This window comes from Camelina sativa, chromosome 8 (genome assembly GCF_030686135.1).
Source record: "Camelina sativa cultivar CO46 ecotype springtype chromosome 8, ASM3068613v1".
NCBI classification, from domain to species: Eukaryota; Viridiplantae; Streptophyta; class Magnoliopsida; order Brassicales; family Brassicaceae; genus Camelina; species Camelina sativa.
Window position 1 is genome coordinate 17,534,564 of NC_141887.1, and position 22,916 is coordinate 17,557,479.

Sequence of the window (22,916 nt, forward strand, 5' to 3'; positions counted from 1 at the left end):
TTCGAGCTATAAAAAAACTGATAAAACTCGAGATGGCCGTCGCGAGAATGTGAAACATAGATGCTTTGAAGTCCACGAGAACAGTCGATATATTAACTTAGACTATGTGCTCACAGTTTTCTTCTGATATCTTGCGAGAGCAACATGCAGCTCGATATATCTTACCAGCAAGCTTGATTCTTTAGGTTAACTTATCTATATAGTTTAACAAAAATATCAATTATTTTTTATGTAAGTCCGATTCCTATGTATTGGTAGGCTGTGGGCATTAAAAAAATAAGGTGTCATGCCAACAGGTTACAGCTATTAGGAAGAAGATAATATATGAACATATCCCTTTACGACGATAAAATAGTATTTGGTTCATTGGAAAAAAAAAATCGTGGTTTATATTATATAGGCTAAATAAGTGTGTAGGAAGTCATACTCGCTGGCACATATTAAAATTCACAACGAGGATGTCTTCAATCAAGTTCTTCGCTAATTCTCGAAATGATCACAATTGGCTGCAATCGTTAACGTATAAAATATGATATTCGGCTGGACGGCTATAACAGTTAAACCTTGAAAAACAAAACCAGAAGAATAAAACCCGTAATTTAACTAGATGATATACTTTTTCCAATCTCAACTCTTACCCAAATTAATATGATTTATATTCACAATATGGTTACTTATACATATGATTCCTTGATCATGTTTACAGCTTTTTCTGAATTACAAGAATCTTAATTACGTACCAACGACCTCTCTACAACTTTCTTTTCTTGAAATCAAGTGAAAGAATGTTGCTACAAGCATATCAAACGGCACAAAATCAGGTTCTTGCAACTCAAAAAAACTTGTTTGTATAGAATATATTTTCTGTATGTAAAGTACTATGAACCTTTTAAAAAAATGTTTTTGTGTGATTGATATCTATTTTGTTAAAACTATTGAATTAAAATATAAAATATTACTTCATCCTTTATTACCTTGAACGGTATATCGTTGTTAAGTTATCTAGTTGTAACAGATATATATATTAAAAATGTAAATGAAAGTCTACTCGCATAACGGTGTGATATATATTATCTTAAAGTTTGATTATGTAAAACTTGGCTAAAGCGTAAGGCTAAAGGTCAGATTAAACATCAAAAGAACGAGTATACTAAATACTACCTTTGAAGAAACCATGAAGGAGACAAAGCCTTAAGGACTGAACTCGAACCTAGACAGGAGTAAGGCTAAATACATTTTATCCGACATGGCGCCATCTTTTCAGAGATTCTAGGACCCATGTTTTACAACTTCATTGGTTCAGAATCTTATGGTAATAGCGGAAGTAAGTACAATAGAAACTCTATAAATTAATACTCGGTAAAATTAATAATCTCTATAAATTAATAATTTTCTTTGGTCCCAAGTTGGGACTAGTGTAATTTTGGACACTATTCGATAATATAATAAAATAATAATTTTTTTAAAAATCCTTTATAAATATATGGTCCCATCAATAATATAAATTAATAATTATATAAAATTATCTAAATATATGTATATATATACACATTAATTTTTATTAGAATTTATTTTTAATATTTTTACTATATAAAAACCTTTGAGTGTTATTTTCAAAACATGATAATGTTATTTTTCTTGGAATTGATTTATAAAAATATTAGTTATAACGATTAAATTTTATTTTTGTTTTTTTTACCAAATTAGGAAAGTCTCTTTATAAATTAATAATTATTAATTTATCGAGAAATGAAAACCTCTATAATTTAATAGATTTTCATGGTCCCAACATTATTAATTTATAGAGGTTTTACTGTATACATAAATTTTTAAGTCAAACTCTCTTTTATGTTGCCAATACACATAAGCTGTGTTTTCAAGTGTAAATATGTTTTCTAAATATTATAATATTAGAAAAAATTATTGTTAGATTTTATTTAAAAATTTATTTTGTTTGAGACCAACATTATTTACTTTTAATATTGCAATTGTTTGGTAAATCTACATATATCTTTTTGAATACTAATTATTTTCAAATATTGTAGTATTTTATTTGTTTGATATATATTATAGTTTTATATTGTTTGTTTGTTGAATTTGTATCATCATTTTATGAAATATTTTAAAATAGAAATTATAATATTGTAATTGTGAGTAAATAAAATTTATTAATTTATCAACCAAATAAAATTTATTTTACCAATCCGCCGATGTGAAACATTGAATCACATATATTTTTTTACACACATTAAAAATTTTATCTTTGGTTTTTAAAATTAAAATCACAACATATGAAAATTTTGTTTTACATCTTTATTAATCATATGTATTATATGATAATTCAAAAAAAAATGAAATAAAATAAAAATGATAGAAGAATCATAATTTAAAATCTTAACAAAATCTTCATGATATAGTTATTAAAAATAATCATATTGTATATTTAGATATAAAATCGTAGTTTTTCAAATTATGATTGGTTTATAATATTTAATAACTAGTTAGTAATTTTTGTTCATAATTAATTAGTGTGAGAAACTAATCTATTTTAACTAATTATTTAAAAGATTTTATTATTATAATATTTAAATTACGTTTTTACCCTTACTAAAAAATTAAACATTTGTCTTTATTAACAATAGCATGACAATGTAATTTCTTACACTTTATAAGTTTAATTTCATATTTATATTTCTTAATTAATATAGTAGGATGTAAGCTCTTTAAATTAAAAAATAGTATATATAGTTGGTAAAAATTTCTAGTAGCGATGATTCAAACACTTGAGAACTGGCCCGCATTTTTTAATATTGTAGATGATTTCCATCAATTACGTGCCGTCTTCCCTCTCTTTTTCTTGTCCAAGATATCCCGCTCGTCGAATTTGAAGATGAACTGTCTTGTTCGGTCGTCTAGATATTTACTATAAGTTGTTTCTTTTGTTAACTCTTTTCCTACTATTTGGATTGCCAATTTTGGGAGTTTTTTTTTAATTAGTGTTTGGTTGACAAAAAAAAATCTATAATTTTGAAACTTTGTCCATGAAATAGGAATGTTTAATGGAAAAAACTTGAGAAAACAAAAAATTGGAATGACGTGAAAATTGAATACATTCACATATTTTCTAATGAATCGCCTATACTAACATATATACTATGATAATTGTTACTTCAAACTCTTTTTTATACATAAGTTAGTTTGGAGTATCCTTTTGTTAGATATTTCTGTTATTTCTATTTATTTTATAAAATTTATCCCACAAATACAGTAAACCCCCATAAATTAATGATGTTGAGACAAAAAAAATTATTAATTTATAATCATATTAATTTATTAATTTCTAAAACATACCTAATTTGATATTTTATATATATATATATATATATATATATTTAAAAATAAGATATAATCAATATAAACAATACTTTTTTGAATCATTTACAAGGAAAACAATAATAATCATGTTTTGAATAGAACATAAAAAACTTTTGTTACCATAACACAAGAATCATATTTCACTAATTTCTTTTACATGTATATGTATATATAGATAATTATATATAATTATTGTTTTATATTATGGATGGGACCAAATATTTACAGAGGAATTTCAAAAAAAATATATCTTATTATGTTGTCGAATTGTGTTCAAAATTAGACTGACCCAACTTGAGACCAAAATGTTTTCATTAATTTATAAAAATTATTAATTTTTAAGTAGTAATTCATAAAGGTTTTACTGCATAAACCAATTGGCAGAAACATATAAAGATATACTAGGTACCAACCCGCACTATGTGTGGGATAAATCGATTTAAATAAAATAATATGAATGTAGAAATATTTGAATTTGGGAAAAAAATTCAAGGTAATGTAGAAAGTTTTGATGTCTTTTTGTGTTTCTAAAAATCAAATTGACATATTTTATGTTTCACATTATTATCTATATCACTATACCATTAAATGCGGGATAAATCGATTTAAATAAAATAATATGAATACAATTATTATTTGAGATTTAAGATTTGTTTGTAGAAAACAAAAGATGTAAGTAAAGTTTTTTTCATTTATTCAAATTTGCGTTTATAAAGTGAAATATTTGAATTTGGAAAAGAATTTCAAGGTGGTGTACAAAGTTTTGATGTCTTTTTGTGTTTCTAAAAATCAAATTGACATATTGTATGTTTCACATTATTATCTATATCACTATACCATTAAATAGATAAAGCAATATTTTTAAACTAATTGATTTAATTTAAACTAATCTTAAGTTTAAAAATGCAATGAGAAAAATGATAAAACTAATAAATAAATAAATATTTTTTTTCTTGTTTGTGAAATGTAATTTACTTTTAATAAGTAAATAGGTTATGAAAATGATAATTAAATATATTTTTTGGTTTAATAGTTGATTAAAAATCTTTCATTTTTAAAAACTAATAGAAAAAACATTGGCTCATAATATTTCAGTGGCATATTTATGTACATAACAATGAAAAGTAAGGGCATTTATTAAAAAATATACATGAGCACTGTGAATGCGACACCTCAGCTTTTTTGTGAGAGTGCTTCTTTATTAATATATAGGGGATATGTGATGAAAATTGATACAATTTCTTCAGTTAACTTTTTTTTTTATCAAAACAATTTCTTTAGTTATCTAAGAAACAATAAAAATAAATAATTACATGATTTAGCAAAAATCATATCATTGAGAGATACATGATTGTACATTGTATAACTGCAGAATGATAAACTTGACTAAGAGAAATATGATCAAAATATTAAACAAGTATATTATGTCGGAACATAGCATATATAATAATTTTTGTTTTAGTTTAGAGCTAAAAAAGTATGTATATATAAAAAAAATTGTATATGATTTGATGTTAAAAAATATTAAAAAATTGCAAATCATTATGAGTTTTCATTTATTTTGTTTGGAGTGCCTATTGCTAATTGTTTCTTAAATATAGGCCATGATTGGTGAAGACTTTTAAATCATTTAAAATTATTTAAAAGTCTTAAAAGCATTTTATTTGCCAATCAAGCTTTAATGATTTTTTTATTTTTTAAAGTTTCTACAGCCACTTTAATTTTTTCCTTCTTTATTTCCTTCCTTTCTAAAGCTTCAAAATGACGCTATAAAACCAACCTTTTATATATATATATATATATATATATATATATATATTTTTTTTTTACACAAACCTTTTTTTGTAGACTAATTATCAGCATTTTTCACTTTCTTTTGATATCTACTTCTCTTCACAAATATATTATTTTTATCATCACTTTTGTATTTTTTTACAATTTTTTATTAATAAAATTACAGTCACAACTTTTAAAGTTTTTTTTTAAACAATCAGATTTTAACAGTTAAAATATCTATAGCCAAACTCTCTGCAGCCAAATTCTATACAGCTAAATTTTTACAGTCAAAGTCTCTACAACCACAAATTACAGTCGTTACCAACCAGGACCATAGTCTACTAGAAATCCCCATTGCACATACTCTTAGTTTCTGTATTAATTAAACAAGTACTCCCTTTGTCCCTCATAGTTTGATGTTTAGGAGTTTTTACACATTTTAAGAAAATAATGATTACTGAATTTAACTATATTATTTTCTCTCACTAAAAATATATTACTTAATTTTAGACCAATAACAATTCAAAATTTTAAATGTTTCCAATAATTACTTCTTTAAGTTTACAAACTATTAACTTTAATTAATTCGAAATTGTAGAAAATCAATCTTTAAGAGACAAAGAAAGTTCTCTAAAACATCAATCTATGTGAGACAGAGGGAGTACTATTTACAAATTATTTCTAGTATTTGTTATGTAATTTTTATTTTTACTAAAAATTTATGCGTGGAAGATGACTAAACCCATAAATATGCAATAATTAGTTAACTCTGTAACAAAATTTCACTCACAAGGACTCGTACCAGTTGACCACTAAAACTTATTTAGAACTCCTCTTATATTGTAAATTATATTTTAGAAAAAGTAGATTGGTAGATAGATTATGGACTTAAAAGTTGTGAAACCACATAGTTTGCATTAATAAATAATCAATACAATAAAAAAAAATGTGTTGTTTTTCTTGTGTGACACATCAGCTTCAACATTGAAGTTGGTGTTGACACCTCAATTAAAATCAATAGCCAACAAAAACATTTGAATTAATATAGCTAAGATTTCTAAACCAATATAAAAACTATGTGCCACTAGACATATCAATTAGGCCTAAATCCTGCAGGTTGGTCCGGTCCGGTCTTGAAAAATACCGGGTTCAGACTTAAATATATTTCTATAAAAATTGGACCTTTTGGACTCAGTCCGTTTAGGTGTTTTAAAGTTTATAGGGCTTAGCCCGATCGGGCTCGGGCCGGCCTGAAAAGCCCTTGTACAAATATAATTGTACTTTTTGGTTACCATTTTTGTTTGATTACAATATTTGATTGTAAATAAAGTTTAAAACTCTAATCTTAGTTTTCATATTTACTTAATAATCTTACTTAATATTTTTAAAATCTTTCTCTTTGATATTTTATATGAATTATATATATTTTTATTTGGTTTAAGTATAAAAGTTTATTTGGTTTTAATTTTTTTATTTTAGATTAAGTTGGTTTTAGTGATTATAAATGAGTTCTTTAAATTTTGATTGATTTATTTTACATTGCACCTTTAAACATTGCTTTTTAAGACCTGTTATAAAATAACTTATAAATTTGAATTTATGATTCGTAAGATAAGTCTGGAAAAGGCCGAAAAGTCTTGTAACCCTATTAAAATCGGTTCCGGCTTTGAAATATAGGCTCAGAAATATTTTGGGCCAGGCCGAGAAGGGCTCAAATATATGCGGGTTTTGCGGATTTTGGGCCGGACCGAGTCGAGCCAGCCCGATTGACACCTCTATGTGCCACATCACGTTATCATTCACTTCATAAACCCTTGCCGACATAATAATAATAAAAAGAAAAAAAAACAAAGCCTCTAAGGGTTTGTTCGTCTCCTTCACACTATAAGACTGCTCTTGAATTCAGTTAGAGAGAAGAAACAAAAGAATCGTCACAAAGTTTTGCTTTCGATGAAACAAACATAAAAAGAAGAAAACGCACGACTCGTGCGGCATGAGACATGGAAGAAGCATAGGTCATTGTTAAAGAGGCAAAGCAATCTCACCAAATTCACCTTTGATTAATTCGAACAAGAATTTCATCAAAATCTACAGATTCTGAAATCAAATTCTTCGGTTATCGAGAACTCTTTGGAAGAAGAGGTTAAAAATAAGGATAGTGAAGAAATTTGAAAAAATAGAATAGAGAGAGAAGGAGAAAAGAGAGAGAGAGAGAGACATAGTGATGTGAAGATGAAGGAAGAAGAGAAGAGAGACATATAGATATCAATTCCTCAGGTAAGCCCCTCCCTAACCACACAATTGTCGTCTGATATACAAAAGATTAAAAAATTCACAAAAGAGCAACTTGGACATGACAAAGTTCATTAATTTCTTTTAGAATTGCAGGTCTAATTGAGGCAAAGATGTTAATTTTATTCAAGCTTATAGAGTTGCTTCAAGAAGAAATATTAGTGTTTGCGTAAATTGACTCACCTCTTCTTTGTTGACTTAGGTTTTGAATGAAGATGATATTGAGCAAATTGCTGTTTGGGACCCAAAAATTTTCTTTTTTCAAGGTTTAGTATAATACATGTTACTTACTACTACTTCCAGAACCCTCTATGTTATCATTTTTTATTTCTCTTTCGATCTTAGTAAATTTCAAAAGCTTCATCTTTGATTTGTAGCAAACAACAGATGATAGATTGGAATCATGGTCGGTTATATAGTTGCAATATCTTGAATGGTTGGAGGCGCACTTCGAAGTGCATGCAGGCTTCAATATATGAGTTATGGACAGAACGAAATAACGACTTCATCGCAATTTTTATCGCTCACCTACTACAGTCACATGCCATATAGAGAACACCATTAAAAACAGAATCACCACCTTAATATCACAAAGTGATTAAATATGTTTGGTTCAAGTCGTTGGTTCTCCTAAGCATGACCAAGACTTCAAAGCTTTCTAAAGGATATCTTGTGGAGTAGGAGACAATGATTTAAACCAAACACTTTATTCCAAAGTTGTCAAGCTAGCTTATTAACGTCCACGAATAATTTTTACAAAGGCAAATCTTATCCCGGTTTATCATGTTGTATTGAAAAATTGAACTAAATTGGATGGCTTCAATTATTGAGCTTGATTGGCAAAAATATTGTACTTGGTAGTGATATATAATGAGTAAGTTCTAGTTATAATAAAAAAAAATTCACATTTTTATACACTATCATCTAATTTATATATCATTAAAATAAAATTTAATGTTTATTTATCTAAGTATTTATTTTATTTGAAAATCATTTATGCGGACTCACGTACCAATGTGTAACAAAAGTTATTTTAATCACAATTTGTTTAAGTCTAATTTTTTTCTTCATTTTTTACTTTGAAAACTACAACAAATTATAAAAATACTAAAAAAAAAATACCATTGACCACTACAAAAAAAACTTATTAATTATGATATTCGATTTCAAACAACATAAAAACAAATAGTATTTCAAAAAAAATACAAAAATAAAATTAATAACAAAAAATAAATTAAAACAACCTGCGGCATAACACGAATACCAACCTAGTTTAAACTAACAGCAATAGTTTTCTGATCCTATCTAAGTGATACAATCGTTTGTTCAAAAAAAACCAAAAAAAAAAAAATCTAAGTGAAACAGTCTAACTCTTTTTCTTGTAGTGAATTATCAAAACCATATCTTTATTTCTTTCATTTTCGAATTAATAGTGACATGATGCTAACTTTTTAGATATACTTCAGGACTTGTCACCGCGAATGCTACGAATTGGTAAAACAGAAAAAAATTCAATCTTTTTATTTCGTCGAAATACTGATTTAAAATGAAGATCAGCTAGCTCTTAAATACAGTATAGTTTATATAGCTGTTTGTTAATACTAATATACTTAGTTGAATTTGTTTTATGTTCCTAGAATTGACACACAATGAACCTGGACGGAGTGAGAGAGAAACAAATCTATGAGCACCACTTGTGTTTTGTACATTTAATGGGATGACAGCAGTAGAAGACAGTACAGTTGTATATGTACTTTCTATTTTGTACCTTTGACTTTCTATTTTTCATGTCCAAAGTTCATCTAAATGATTCGGATTATTAACACATAATGTGGGGGGTAAATTGGATAATTTTTGGGTTCATCACTAAGGCTTGAACCTTTCTTATTCATCCCTTTAAAATGGATCTGATAACATTATCGTCCAATCAACTTTTTTGACCAAGTTATTTATTATAATAATTTGTACCAGTGTCACCGATGTGTCACAATTTCTGGTTAAGTTTTCATAATGCACGTAAGATACAGATGAAAAATAAATTAACATATTTTTGGTAGCATCACTCTATGTTAATATCTCAAAAATACCCAATCGTTTGAGTTAAGGTACACGTCTACTATTAGAGTGTTTGGGTTACTAATTTTATAAAAATCAATGTCTCTTAGTAAACGTTTCAGTATACATTTTTATGATATGTTTAGTGAGATATAAGATTACAGAGCGATGTGGAGTATTTTACCGTCCATTTAAGCAGTCTTCCGTATGTGCCACATGTATGAGTTAGGTTCATTGCGAACAAGTACTCCTCTAAACGTGTTATTAAGCATTTTAAAGTTTGATTGGTTCTTTGCGCAATTATTCGTAAATCTTACTTCTTTTTTTTCAAACTGGTCAAAATTACTATATACATATATATATATATATATATTGTTAATTGTTAAAAAATAATCATTTTCTAGCTTTAATCTGCCAATATAGATAGTTATAGGTGTTTTACTATTATTTTTTTTCCGTTTCATTTTTTAGGAATTATTTAGTACTTCATATAGTTTTTTGTTATTAAATATGTCTATTTTTCATATTTAGCTTTGATTTTTAATACTTTTTATATTATATATGATAATTTTCTTGTTTAATTTAATAGATGTCGTACTTGCTGGTCAATCAGTCATAAATCTGTGGCAAAACACTTGTTTTCCACCATTTGAATAGTAACTTGAAATCGATAATCACTCACTTCTCCAAAATTTCTACGATCGTAATAGTAACCAGTTTCTCGAATCGTTGAAACTTTTAGTATGTTGGTGTAACCATTTTATATATTTTAAAATTAAATGTCACATTTTAATTATGTTTTGTTTCAATGAACTAAAGGACTAGTATTTTAAATTTGAATTGCACTAGCATTTTCTTGAATTTAAAGTATAATTAGTATTTTTTTTGGGGTATGTATCTGATCTACACCGCATAAATTGCCAAAGTCAACCTTTTGGTCTTTCAGTACTCCACCCGATATCAAATCAATTAAGTTAACACCTCAGATATTGTTCAATGTTATTATCATATTTTGATTTATTAATAAATTACAGTATGTTGGCCTTCGCTGAATTTATCAAAGTGTAACATGTTTTTTCTTACAAAAAATATGAAATCCAAATTGTGATCTTCAGAGTTGACTTTCAGATGTTTTGCAACTTATATAAACTACGAAGCAACATTCCAATCCCTCAATAAAAATCTACAGTACCCCAAATAATAATATCTCCCGTCTAAGGTTTTTAAAACTAGTCCTCATTAACACCTTACAAATTAAGCTAGTCATTACTTCATTTCTTAGTAATGCTTATTTGTAACAATTTCTGCAGGCAACTAATTTTTCAACAATCATGGCGAGGACTAATCCACCGGACGGAGGAGGGTCCGGTTCAAGAAAGACATCAGATGATGAGACAACACACGTTCGCCAGAGAGTGCTAGCTCCTCCGAAAGTGGGTTTGCTCAAGGACTTCAAGTCAGTGGTTCAAGAAACTTTCTTCCATGATGCACCACTTAGGGAATTCAAGGGCCAGACCAAATCTAAGCAGGTGTTGCTCGGGATCCAGGCTGTCTTCCCGATCATTGGGTGGGCAAGAGATTACAATCTTCGCAAACTTAGAGGCGATGTCATTGCCGGTCTCACCATTGCTAGTCTTTGCATCCCTCAGGTTTACTATTTATAATTTATGACTCCATTTTTCTCAACTCCACGTACTACTTTTTTGCATTTCTTCCTTTCATATCCAAACCATATCTATATCTCATTTATATGTTTCATGGATGACAGGATATCGGATATGCAAAGCTCGCGAATTTGGATCCAAAATACGGACTTTGTGAGTCTCAATACATTTTACCTAAATTTTGTTTTGTTTATCAGAAAAAATTACAAGTGTTGATAATAATATATATCGTTTATAGTACACTCTTGTGTGCAAATATGTGAATGCATGATTTTTTGTTTTTTTTTGGCAGACTCGAGCTTTGTGCCACCACTTGTGTACGCGGGGATGGGGAGTTCTAGAGATATTGCTATAGGACCAGTGGCTGTGGTGTCTCTTCTTTTAGGAACGTTGTGCCAGGCCGTGATCGACCCAAATGATAACCCTGCTGATTACCTCCGCCTTGCCTTCACTGCCACTTTCTTCGCTGGTATTTTCGAAGCCGGCCTTGGTTTTCTGCGGTTGGGATTCTTGATTGACTTTTTGTCACATGCCGCGGTGGTTGGATTCATGGGAGGAGCAGCCATCACAATCGCTCTCCAACAGCTTAAGGGCTTTCTTGGCATCAAGACATTTACCAAGAAAACTGATATTGTTTCTGTTATGCAATCCGTATTCGCGGCTGCTCGTCATGGGGTACCTTTTTGATTATTCAACTTTCTTTTATTTTGTTTTATTTTATGATTACTCAATACTTCATAGTTCATATCTAAACATTAATATCTCATTCGTTTTCGTTTATTTATGATTCTTCCAGTGGAATTGGCAAACTATAGTCATTGGCGCCAGTTTCTTGACCTTTCTTCTCGTCGCCAAATTCATCGTAATCCTTTTACTTTTCATCTCCGATATATATGTGTGCATCTTTGTACTCCATTTCTGATATGACAGTTTGATTACAGGGGAAGAGAAACAAGAAACTCTTTTGGGTTCCGGCAATTGCTCCTCTTATTTCCGTCATTATCTCTACCTTCTTTGTCTTCATAACTCGTGCTGACAAACAAGGAGTCCAAATTGTAAGCTTACACATGCATGCATGCATGTCTATATGTTTCTTTTAAAAAAAAAAAAAAATCGTCATTAATGAGTAATATTTGATACATTCCCTAGTTTAACCAACAATATTTTATCATTTAAACTATGAAGGTGAGACATATAGATCAAGGAATCAATCCCATTTCTGCTCACAAGATTTTCTTCTCCGGAAAATATTTTACGGAAGGAATCCGAATTGGAGCCATTGCTGGTATGGTCGCCTTAACGGTAAGTCATGCACATCTGCATATAAGTAAGAGATCATTAATGTTTTGTATTCTAATTCGCCAAATTATGTCGGAAAATAATATTTTCTAGGAAGCTGTAGCGATTGCAAGAACATTTGCGGCAATGAAAGACTATCAAATCGATGGGAACAAAGAGATGATCGCTTTGGGGACTATGAACGTCGTCGGTTCACTTACTTCTTGTTACATTGCCACCGGTAAGTTGCGAAAACATTGAATGTTATAGTATTAATTGTCAATATAGGTTTCAAAGGATATCCTACTTATTATTTACAATATTACAATCGCATTTTTGAGTATTTTAATAATGTTTTTTACTTTTTCTAATACACAAATAGAGATAAAGATTTGTACTTATCTGCGAAAATATCTGATGATGGTTTTACATGTGATGTTTGTATACGTTTCTTCTTTGATAAAAGACGGTCATGATGAGTAACTCACATATAACAAAATTATAGGTTCGTTTTCGCGATCTGCCGTGAACTACATGGCTGGAGTCCACACAGCGGTTTCAAACATAGTGATGGCCATAGTGGTAGCTCTGACCTTAGAGTTCATCACACCTCTCTTCAAGTACACTCCAAATGCTATCCTCGCAGCCATCATTATATCGGCTGTCCTCGGTCTTATCGATATTGACGCAGCTGTTCTCATATGGAAGATTGATAAACTTGACTTCATGGCTTGCATGGGAGCTTTCTTTGGTGTCGTCTTCATCTCCGTTGAGATTGGCCTCTTGATCTCCGTAAGACATCTCACTTATATAATAGATTGTTATATTTAAAGCTTACTTATTTTTCGTTTGTTGGTGAAACTATTTTACATAGGTGGCGATATCTTTTGCCAAGATACTGCTGCAAGTGACAAGACCAAGAACTGCGATTCTAGGGAAGCTTCCAAATACAAATGTGTATCGGAACACTCTACAGTACCCGGACGCTGCCAAGATTCCCGGAATCTTGATCATCCGTGTTGACTCCGCCATCTACTTTTCCAACTCCAACTATGTCCGAGAAAGGTATATATATCTACACATCCTTCATTATGCTAATATCTTTTTTTTTTCTACTCAATAAAAAAACGTTATTGACCAAAAAATATGATAAAAAAACCAAAACTGGATGTAAATGATTTGCGCTTCCTTTCATATTAAAATTATACAAAATTTAATTAGTCGTGGGGGATAATTAGATGGACTAATTCACTTTGATGTATATATGTAAGAGTTGATTAGATGGACTAATTAATAATTGAAATTTGGTGACAGGGCATCAAGATGGTTGCGAGAAGAGCAAGAACACGCTAAAGCAGAGGGCATGCCCCCAATCAAATTTGTGATTATCGAGATGTCACGTAAGAATAATCTTTCTATTAGTTATACTGATCATCTTCTCTAACAAAAAAAAAAAAATAATAATAATAATAATAATAATAATAATAATAATAATAATAATAATTCAACTAACTTGACGATCTTATATATAGTGAAACTATTAAAACAACATAAAGTAATGGTACAATTACAAATTTATTGATGGTATACATACATATATATTTGAGCAGCGGTTACTGATATCGATACCAGTGGTATCCACTCCATCGAAGAACTTCACAAGAGCCTCGAGAAGCAACATATTCAGGTATTTAATCTTCTTTCGATCAATGTAACAATCTATTGGTTGAAAAATCGATTATTTTAAATTGTTTATAGTTACATAAGCAAAAAATATATTGTATATTTATTTTAGAGGTTTATATTAAAATTAAATTAAATAACGCTCGGTCATAGCAATAAAACCTTAGATGTATTTAGTAATTGTTTTTGTAAGAATACTAATTGAGATATCATTCTTTTTACGGTATACTGTTTTTAATTTTACTAAACTAAAAGGTTTCTTAATATACAATAACCGAAGTACAAAAAATACATCTTTAGTTGTGTATGTACCTAAATTAGTGGTATTAGTATTAGTAGTCGTTAATACGCGATCAATCTTATTGATTAATTGACTTGAAATTGAACAGTTAATTCTAGCAAATCCGGGACCAGTGGTTACTGAGAAACTTTTTGCTTCCAAGTTCGCCGAGGAGATTGGAGAGGAAAATATCTTCCTTAGTGTTGGCGATGCGGTCGCGGCTTGTTCTCCGAAATTGGCCGAGCAGCAAGCTTAATATCGTCTATTAATATATATATATATACACACATCCATATACGTATGTGTGTATATATATGAGAGGAACTGATTTAAGAACTATGGTTTTTTTCTTTTGTTTTCTTTTCTTGAGATGGTATGATAATATGTGTAATATATGCATGGTTGTTGAGTTTTTGTTTGAATCAAACAAAGGTGAAATGGGGAAAAAGTGGCTTTTATTTATTTGTTTATTTTATGTTCCATCTTTCGAATGTTATTTCTCTCGTGATTTGTGTTTTATATGAGATGTTGAATATTGTACTTCCAACTTACTATGTTAACAATTGTGTTATGTAACCCAAATTGTGGGAAGTGTTTATTTGTCAGAATATTCATTTGATTTTTTCATCAATTTCCGCAATTTTTATTAGCTTATAAAACATTCAACTTAGTATTTAATTGAATTTTAGTTTATTTCTTGATTTGATCTATGAGTTGGAATCTTTGTGTCCGAATATTTTAAATAATACTAATTTTAAAGAGTTTATATGTAAGTATGATTTTATCTGTTAAATTGAACTAAACGTATGAAATCAAGAGAGGTCAGCATAACCATCCCATCTCAATCTATCGGATATGATCTGCATCAACCTCGACCTAAATCATTTTCTTAATTTATTCCTAATTGGCATTTTTAAAATAGATTGGGATATTTGTGTGACTAGCTGACAGCTAGATACTGTTCATAGAGCCGGTTAGGAGGGTATATACATCCATCATTGTTCCATGGCATAAGATTGACATTTATAAGATTAACAAAATTAAACGTCAACTAAAGCAATGACCTACTAAACCAATAATATCAAAATACAAGTAATAATATATATAGGTTAACAAAAAAAAAAACCTAGTTTAAAATTTAAAATTGAGTTAAGTTTTGTAATCTATTTACGACCCTCTCCATTTTTAAAGAAAATGAAATACGTAGCCTATTAAAAAAAATTACAAATTTTAGTGGTTACTCAAGCTAAGATGGTTTATATATGGACGATGGTCTTCGAACTTTCCATTAGCCTTTCCTGCACTGGCTAGACAATTAGGTCAAACTTGCAATTGCAAATATGTCATGTAGTTTATACGAAACCTTTTGTGTTTAATGTTGTTTAACGAAGATTTAGATTCATATTTTAATTTGAATTATAATTATTATTGCATTTTTCATATTTTATTCCATTTCTTATATTCGTCTTGGGCCTTAGGTATGGCTCTGAGCAGACTTATTTTATAAGATCTAATCCTAATAGAATATAATTGAGCAGCTAGCCCAACACATTTTTTCACTTTGTTTTAAAGAAAACAAAATACACATCAAATAACACCAAACATATAATACGACGGTTGCATGATTGAAGAAATCTAACCTGAATATCCAAAAACATTAAAAGAATCATGTCTTCAAATGACGACCATAACAATGTTCAATTCATCGAAGAAAATACAAAGAAATAATAAAAGAAAAGCTGTGATTAATTGGGAAAAGCCGAAATGTAAGCAATAGAAGAAACTAATACGGCAACGATGGTGAGTGCAGGAACTGAGATGATGCTTGTGCCAGAAGTGGGTGATGGTGCAGTCTTTGATGGTGTCTCATCCGAAGATGGCGAAGTTGCCGGTGACTTGGCTGCAGATGGTGACTTGGCTGCAGATGGGGAAGTCTTGGGTGTTCCAGCCGATGGGGAAACTGAATCCATAATAACATTCATAATTATACATATTATATATCTTTTTAAGTAACATACGAAAGTATTTATTAGTAAAAATAGAAAGGAGTAACACAAATGCAATGCGAGTAACACAATAACAATTACGGTATATCGAAATTCTTATTGAATAAGAATAATAAGCAGTAAAAGCTTTATAAAAAAGGTTGAGATTTTTTTTTTGTCAACGATATTTTATTAATTTAAAAATGAAAACCAATTCAGAACCAAAAAAAAAAAAAAAATGTAATGATTTATGGGTCTAGAGGTTGTTTATATATAGGTTTGCCGAAAAAGTCTGATAAAGGGCTATAAACTAACAAAATAAATCTTTATTAAAAACATTAAAACAACTCTAAATAAAACGTCTTAGCTTAGTTGGTAATGTTCGATTTGTTTTTGATTCAATGATGTGGAGTTGAATTCTCACATCAGCATACATTTAAAAAAAAAAACAAAAAATACAAAAATTAAAAACCACACTAACATTTTAAACGCCTTCTCATTCATCAAAAAGGAGAAAATGAAAGAACACAAAAACTTCTGTTTTAGTTACCAATGTAATGTGTTCTTTGATCGAGTGAAAGCGACAATTGAACAATTAAAGAAAATCTAATGATGAAATTAGCTAATGCCAAAAAGAAAATGCATGTATACATATATTTTAGATTTAATACTACACTATTTCAATACCCTTTTGAATCAATCCCCTAAGGGAAGAAACAACAAAATCCCTCAATATTAATTACTCACACAATCGGTCTATCTAATTGAGGCAAAAACAAAATAAAAATTAAGAAAACATGAAAATAATTAAGTCAACACGTACCAGGAGATGCACCTGGTGTCGTACCGCTTGGAGTCATCATACTTGCAGAAAAAAAAAAAAAAAAAAAAAAAAAAAAAAAAAGAAGAAGAAGCTAGCTTAGCAATTGAGACAAAATAAAATAATTTTTTTCTTATAAAAACTAACCGCAGTGGGGAGGAGAAATGGAGAGTTTGCAAGTCTTAGGAGTGGCAAGAGCTCTTGTGTTATTCAATTCGATTCCCATATTGTTGGCACTCACCAAACCGGAACAAATGCACTGTGGGTTAAATTTCAAAACAGTCTCTATCCCATCACAACAAGATTTCTCTGGCATAGTCTCGTTTGATCCGATGCTAAGGTAAGTGAGACAATCCATCATGTTTAATATCACCGAAGAACAATCAGCGCCTGATGGTCCTGGTGCTGGAGCTCCAACGGGGGACTTTGCCGGATGTGACTTGTTACGTGCATGGATCGGTGTAACGAGTGATGATGATGATAGTAATAGTAAAACGATGGAAAGAAGAAGAGATTGCTTCATTATTGCTAGTTTTTGTTTTCTTTCTTTGAAGAGCGTATTGAGTTTATTTTGGTAGCTCTAATTGTTTTTGCTTGAGATAATATATACAGGAATGGGGATTTTATATATGGAAGTGAAGCTCGGAAAAGAAAAGATAAGAATTATTTTCAAAGAAGAAAAAGAAAAAAAGATAAGGATTGTGTTGTTTGTTTTTTGAATTTGAAGTCCTATTCTTGTTCCTTAAATCTTGGAGTCTTGACATTATTGTTGAATAGGTTATTATTAGTTTGTTATCATCGATTTGAATGCTTTGTGTTAGTTAAGTTACCCCGTTTTTGTCTATCCGTTTTTTGTTTGTAAAGCGTTATTTATCTGTTATTCTTGATGATTTCTGTTAGGATAATACGATTAAGTAAAATACGTGAAACAATCATACTATTTTAAAATAAAAAATTTGGCTTCTCATAATAATAAAAAAATAATACCCTAATGCATTAGACATTTAGACTGAAATCAAAATAGCTTTTAAAGAGCTTTACAACAACTGAAAGTAGAAAAAAAAAATACTTAGAGAAAGAACCATATAAATGTTAGAGTTTTTCCAGCTGGGTTTTCTAGCACCATTTCCATAATTATAATAATAATAAAAAATAGAAAAGGAAGAAGGAAAAAAGAGAGTTGTTGCTTATTTAAGCAATCTAGAAAATGTTGCTTGCCATTTGTCATTATGTAACTAGTTATTTTTTTTATTATTTAAAATTGAAATAAATAAAGAATATGATTAAATTAATACATTGAAGAATCTCACACTCTTTCTCACTGTTGGAGAAACTATTATAGTTCCCAGCATGCAAAAAGGATCATGTACGAGCTTACACTCAGACTTTTAGTAACTTAAAAAAAAAAAATTAAGATTACTAAGCAAAACTATTTCTAACGTGGCTCAGTTCCTATAACTTCGGGTTTTTTTTGGTAAAAAGTTAAGTTTTATACCAGTTTTAAATTTGTGACAGAAGTTACAAAGAATACTAGTAGCAGAAAATACCAAAATCTACAGAATAAACAGACGACAACAAAAGAGTTAAATACGAAACGTAAATCCAAAGCAAAAACAGAAGACGAAACACCGATTCCAAGATACTAAACTTGGAAATTTACATGATTTCCACAACTCCGAAAAACTAGAGTCCCATCCTAGTTGCCACGAGAAAACCTTAACAGAGACCAGCCTTCAAAACCTCCTTCTAAGGCGCCTACAGCTTCTCTGCAAACTCCAGTCACCTATAACTTCGGTTTATTGACCAAATCAACAAAACTAACAATGACCAAGTCTCAAACTAACAAATAACAAGCTTATTAGTTTTCATACGACTCCAACAAATCTCTCCCTTACACTAGACATGTTACGCTAACATCCAGTTTTCATTCCATGCACTCCAGAAAGATAGAGATCCCAGTTGAGTTTTTTAGTAATTTAGTAATTACTATTTTAAAGTTATATATATTATTAATAATTAATAGATGAATAGGGGTAAACTTAAAAAAAAAAATTTGTTACGAGAACATGAATGTGTAAATAATATTGTTAACTTTTTATATATTAAATGATGCATTTTTATTAGTATGTATATAATTTGTCCAGCCGAAGACTTTGAATATGAAACTTCTAAAAAATAAATAAAGATGCTTAACTATTATATAGAGTATATATTTAATAGAATCTTTGAATAATGCCTATTTTTGGTATCCTTTTTAAAAAATATCTTTATTCTATCTATTTTTAATTTTACCTTTTCTAAATTTATGCCAATTTTGCCCTTATTTGATATAATTTTTTCTATAAAATAGATGATTTTGTTTCAAGCAAAAGAGGGATATTGGGATAAATTGGAGCTCTTATCCAGTCCATTGCACCATTGACGCGATTCTCACTATCCACCATTGAAGCCATTCACAAACATAGTTGGAAAAAGGTCTATTTTCTCTTTTATTCAAATAAAATTTTTATCTGCTCCTGATGCTTGTTCTTTTTGTTGGTAGAGATGAATTAAGATATAAATTGTTGGCGTAATAATATTTTTTTATTAAACTCCTTATGTTACTAATATTATAACACTGGTTATAAATAGATTTTATAGTCATTGAATGTTTTTGAATTATTACAGTGCCAAATTAGTTCAAATGTGTTTATTGAGAGTGATATTTAGTGGGGTTATTTGTTTGAGATTTGAATAAAGTTTTAAATACTTTAAATGTAATGTAGAACATGTTGTTATTAGATCATGATTTTGTTAAAGTCTGTTAAAGTTTATTGTTATTAGTTTCTGATTTGTAAAAAATCATTTAAACTCTTAACATATTTGGGTTATTGAATTCAATCTTTTATAAAGTCAATAAAAGTTTTGTGTTATTGATCAATTAAAACAAAAGAATTTAGGATTGTTAATGAATCTAATTATTATGATATTTTTTCATGATTTTATACTCATTCTTCATAAAATAAAGTCATGAAAAGTATCACAAAAATACAGAAAATTATTTAGAGTACTTTACAAGATTTTAGAAAACTAAACAACAAAACTATAGAATACTCTCTAGCAATACTTAAAAATCTTTCACTTATTCACTTTTGATGATTTTGTTGAAATCTTCAAAAAAAATTTATAAATTAAAATCCAAATTGTTTGAGAGGTGAGACCGAAAAAAACAGAAAGAGAAGAAGAAATAAAAATAGAATTTGCGTTTTTGTAGTGTAGTGGGAGAAAAAAATTTCGCCACAATTATCGTCTTTTACTTCGTCGATACAAGGAGACTGTATAAGAGGAAGTGAGATTACTTACCAAATTGGTATTGTTCAGTCTGTTTAGGGATGTATATGCGATTATCAGAAGCGATGATCTTCCAGGGAGATGATTCGTTTTTCTCAAGGGGTTTTGGTTTGACGCAGACATGAATCCTCGATTCAACGACCATCTTCTACGCCGGAGAAATCCCTAAAAAGAAGTTCGAAATTTGAAATTCAATTCTTACCTAAGTTATTAAAAGGAAGATGAAGATGGAAAAAGAGAGACACCAATCAGGAACTGATTATGAGAATGAGTATTTTATTGTAGTCATTTAAGAAATTATATATTACTAATAAATAGAGATATAAATCATATAATGGAAAAATTAGAATAAATATTTCTTTATTTATTATTATACTAGGTAGTAACCCGTGCTACAACACAGAACAAAATATTTTCATATAAATCTTATATTCGTAAACTGATTAAGATTTATATTAATTCGGGTGCTGTAGCATAGGTGCATTATTTTTATGTATTTTTTTAAAAAATAAACCTAAACATATTTATGGAACGGAAACACGTCCTGTCCCGTCCCATCCCCTCACATTCCAACTCATCCCTTCTCGTCTCGTATCGTCTTGTCTCGTATCGTCTCGTCTAGTCTCATCTCGTCCCATATCCATCATAATTTTTCATCTTATATTCATTCTCTTTTAAATAATTACTCGTTACACAATGTTTACTAAAAGAGATTGGGTAAAAAAATTAGACAGGATGCCAGAGCTCTTCCTTGAATATTTGTTTTTATTTAGTTAGTTGAAATTATCCAAATAATTTGTTCAAAAAAAAAATTATCCAAATAATTGTAATTTTTAAAAACTATATAATTTTTTTCAAAAATACCAAAATGTTAAAAGTGCCTGTTCTAAAATGGTTAATTACATGTCGCATAGTCAATCTGTATCCAAATTCGTGAAAATTTGACACTTGAATTGATCTACTTATATTTTTTAATTTATTACTTTTATCATTAATTTCTGTCCGTTTTTTTTAAAAATCGTTCAATATATTAGTTCTCATTATTCGAATTATCCGTTTCAGTTTACAGACTATTTCTCGTCTTAATACCATAAATAGACTGGACTTTTTCTCAAAATTTAATCATTGTTTTTTAAAGTATATGTACTTGATTAGAAAAATAAAATTACCTCAAAACACATTGAGAAAAAATATCTATTATATTCAGTCAAATAATAAACCCTTTTAGGTTGTAAAATTTTAATTGTCTAATATTAGAATTTTAAAATTAGTTGGCCACAGTTTTACGGTGTTTTGTCAATATTTTGGTGTATATGTAGAATCCCGCAACCCGTACCGAAAATAAACATGATCATCATCTTCATCACCTCGAAATTATATATTTTTTGCAATTGATCCATAATAATCAAGCATTATCCGTGTTTGTTGAAAATATTAATGTAATTTTTCTTACTGGGTATTAAATCTAGTCTAATTCAGTCCCATCCCATCATGTATTGTCTCGATCCATCCCGTCCTGTCCCTTTTTGTATCCGATAATATAATTCGATAATATATTTGCACGACTGATTTAAAAAAAAATATGTAGTAGAAGAGTTTTATATTAATAGATTTATTAATTTTAAGTTGTGAAACTTATTGATCTTGTATCCGCACATATGTGCTGGATTATATTACTATTTATAGATATATTTCTTTGGTATAACATTTATAATAGAAAATATATTTGTTTGTATTCATTAAGTTTATGAATGTTTTAAAGCAACAATCCAATAAATAAGCAATATAATCCAAGAAGGAACAAAAAAATAAACAACAAAATAGTTTATTTCAATATTTTAGTTTATTCATTAAGTTCTTAAATTGATTTTGGGTTTATAATTTTTAATTGTATAAGGATATTCATTAATACCTGTATTTGTCCTTTCTCGAAAAAAGTACCCTTATATACCACGGGAAAAATTTATATTTACATTTTGTGCCAATGTAAATTTGTTATACTCAAGTAGTACTGGTTTTTGTTTAAGTTTGTTGTTTACTTATACAGATTGCACAATACGTATCTCTCGTCAGAATTACTATTATGTGGTTTAAGATAGGATTATGTTATTTATGTATATTTTTGAAATAATATATACAGATGTGCGAAAAACAAATTTCCAATATGATTATTTTTTTAGTTTAAAACATGCGTATAATTTATTGATAGTGTAACGATTACTTAACAAAATAATTTATCCTTCTCCTTGTCATGGGGTCTAAACGATTGGGTTACATGTAGGCTATTAAATAATAGTTCAGTATTGTCTGGCTTGTTGTTTTGTTTGGCTTATTTTGTATCCTTAACGTTTAAAATTATAATAAAATAAATAAGAAAG

The 22,916-nt window shown here is 28.9% G+C and overlaps 2 protein-coding genes and 1 long non-coding RNA gene across 5 annotated transcripts; 2 read left to right on the forward strand and 1 right to left on the reverse strand.

Annotated features, from left to right (window-relative positions):
• The first annotated feature begins 10,626 nt into the window (after positions 1-10,626).
• LOC104707177 (sulfate transporter 1.1-like) lies at positions 10,627-14,871 on the forward strand. Its single transcript, XM_010423475.2, has 13 exons — positions 10,627-10,717; positions 10,809-11,147; positions 11,267-11,315; positions 11,455-11,837; positions 11,959-12,024; positions 12,104-12,217; positions 12,348-12,464; positions 12,555-12,681; positions 12,946-13,232; positions 13,315-13,505; positions 13,755-13,840; positions 14,051-14,127; positions 14,513-14,871. The coding sequence occupies exons 2-13, from the start codon at positions 10,830-10,832 to the stop codon at positions 14,657-14,659; spliced, it is 1,962 nt and encodes a 653-aa protein (XP_010421777.1). The 5' UTR covers positions 10,627-10,717; positions 10,809-10,829; the 3' UTR covers positions 14,660-14,871.
• A 1,124-nt stretch (positions 14,872-15,995) lies between these two features.
• On the reverse strand, positions 15,996-17,850 carry LOC104707178 (non-specific lipid transfer protein GPI-anchored 4-like). Of its 3 annotated transcripts, none has more exons than XM_010423478.2 (3): positions 17,356-17,850; positions 17,212-17,223; positions 15,996-16,363 (listed from the first exon to the last, which is right to left on the reverse strand). In XM_010423478.2, the coding sequence occupies exons 1-3, from the start codon at positions 17,729-17,731 to the stop codon at positions 16,149-16,151; spliced, it is 603 nt and encodes a 200-aa protein (XP_010421780.2). In that variant the 5' UTR covers positions 17,732-17,850; the 3' UTR covers positions 15,996-16,148. The 3 variants fall into 3 exon arrangements, with proteins under 3 accessions (XP_010421780.2, XP_087317083.1, XP_087317084.1); XM_087460957.1 differs by having other exon boundaries at positions 17,212-17,251; positions 17,354-17,846; XM_087460958.1 differs by lacking the exon at positions 17,212-17,223.
• A 1,731-nt stretch (positions 17,851-19,581) lies between these two features.
• Positions 19,582-20,899, forward strand: LOC147940092 (uncharacterized). The gene is made up of 2 exons (XR_015563291.1): positions 19,582-19,683; positions 20,569-20,899. It is a non-coding gene; the product is annotated as an uncharacterized LOC147940092 (long non-coding RNA).
• Positions 20,900-22,916: the final 2,017 nt, after the last annotated feature.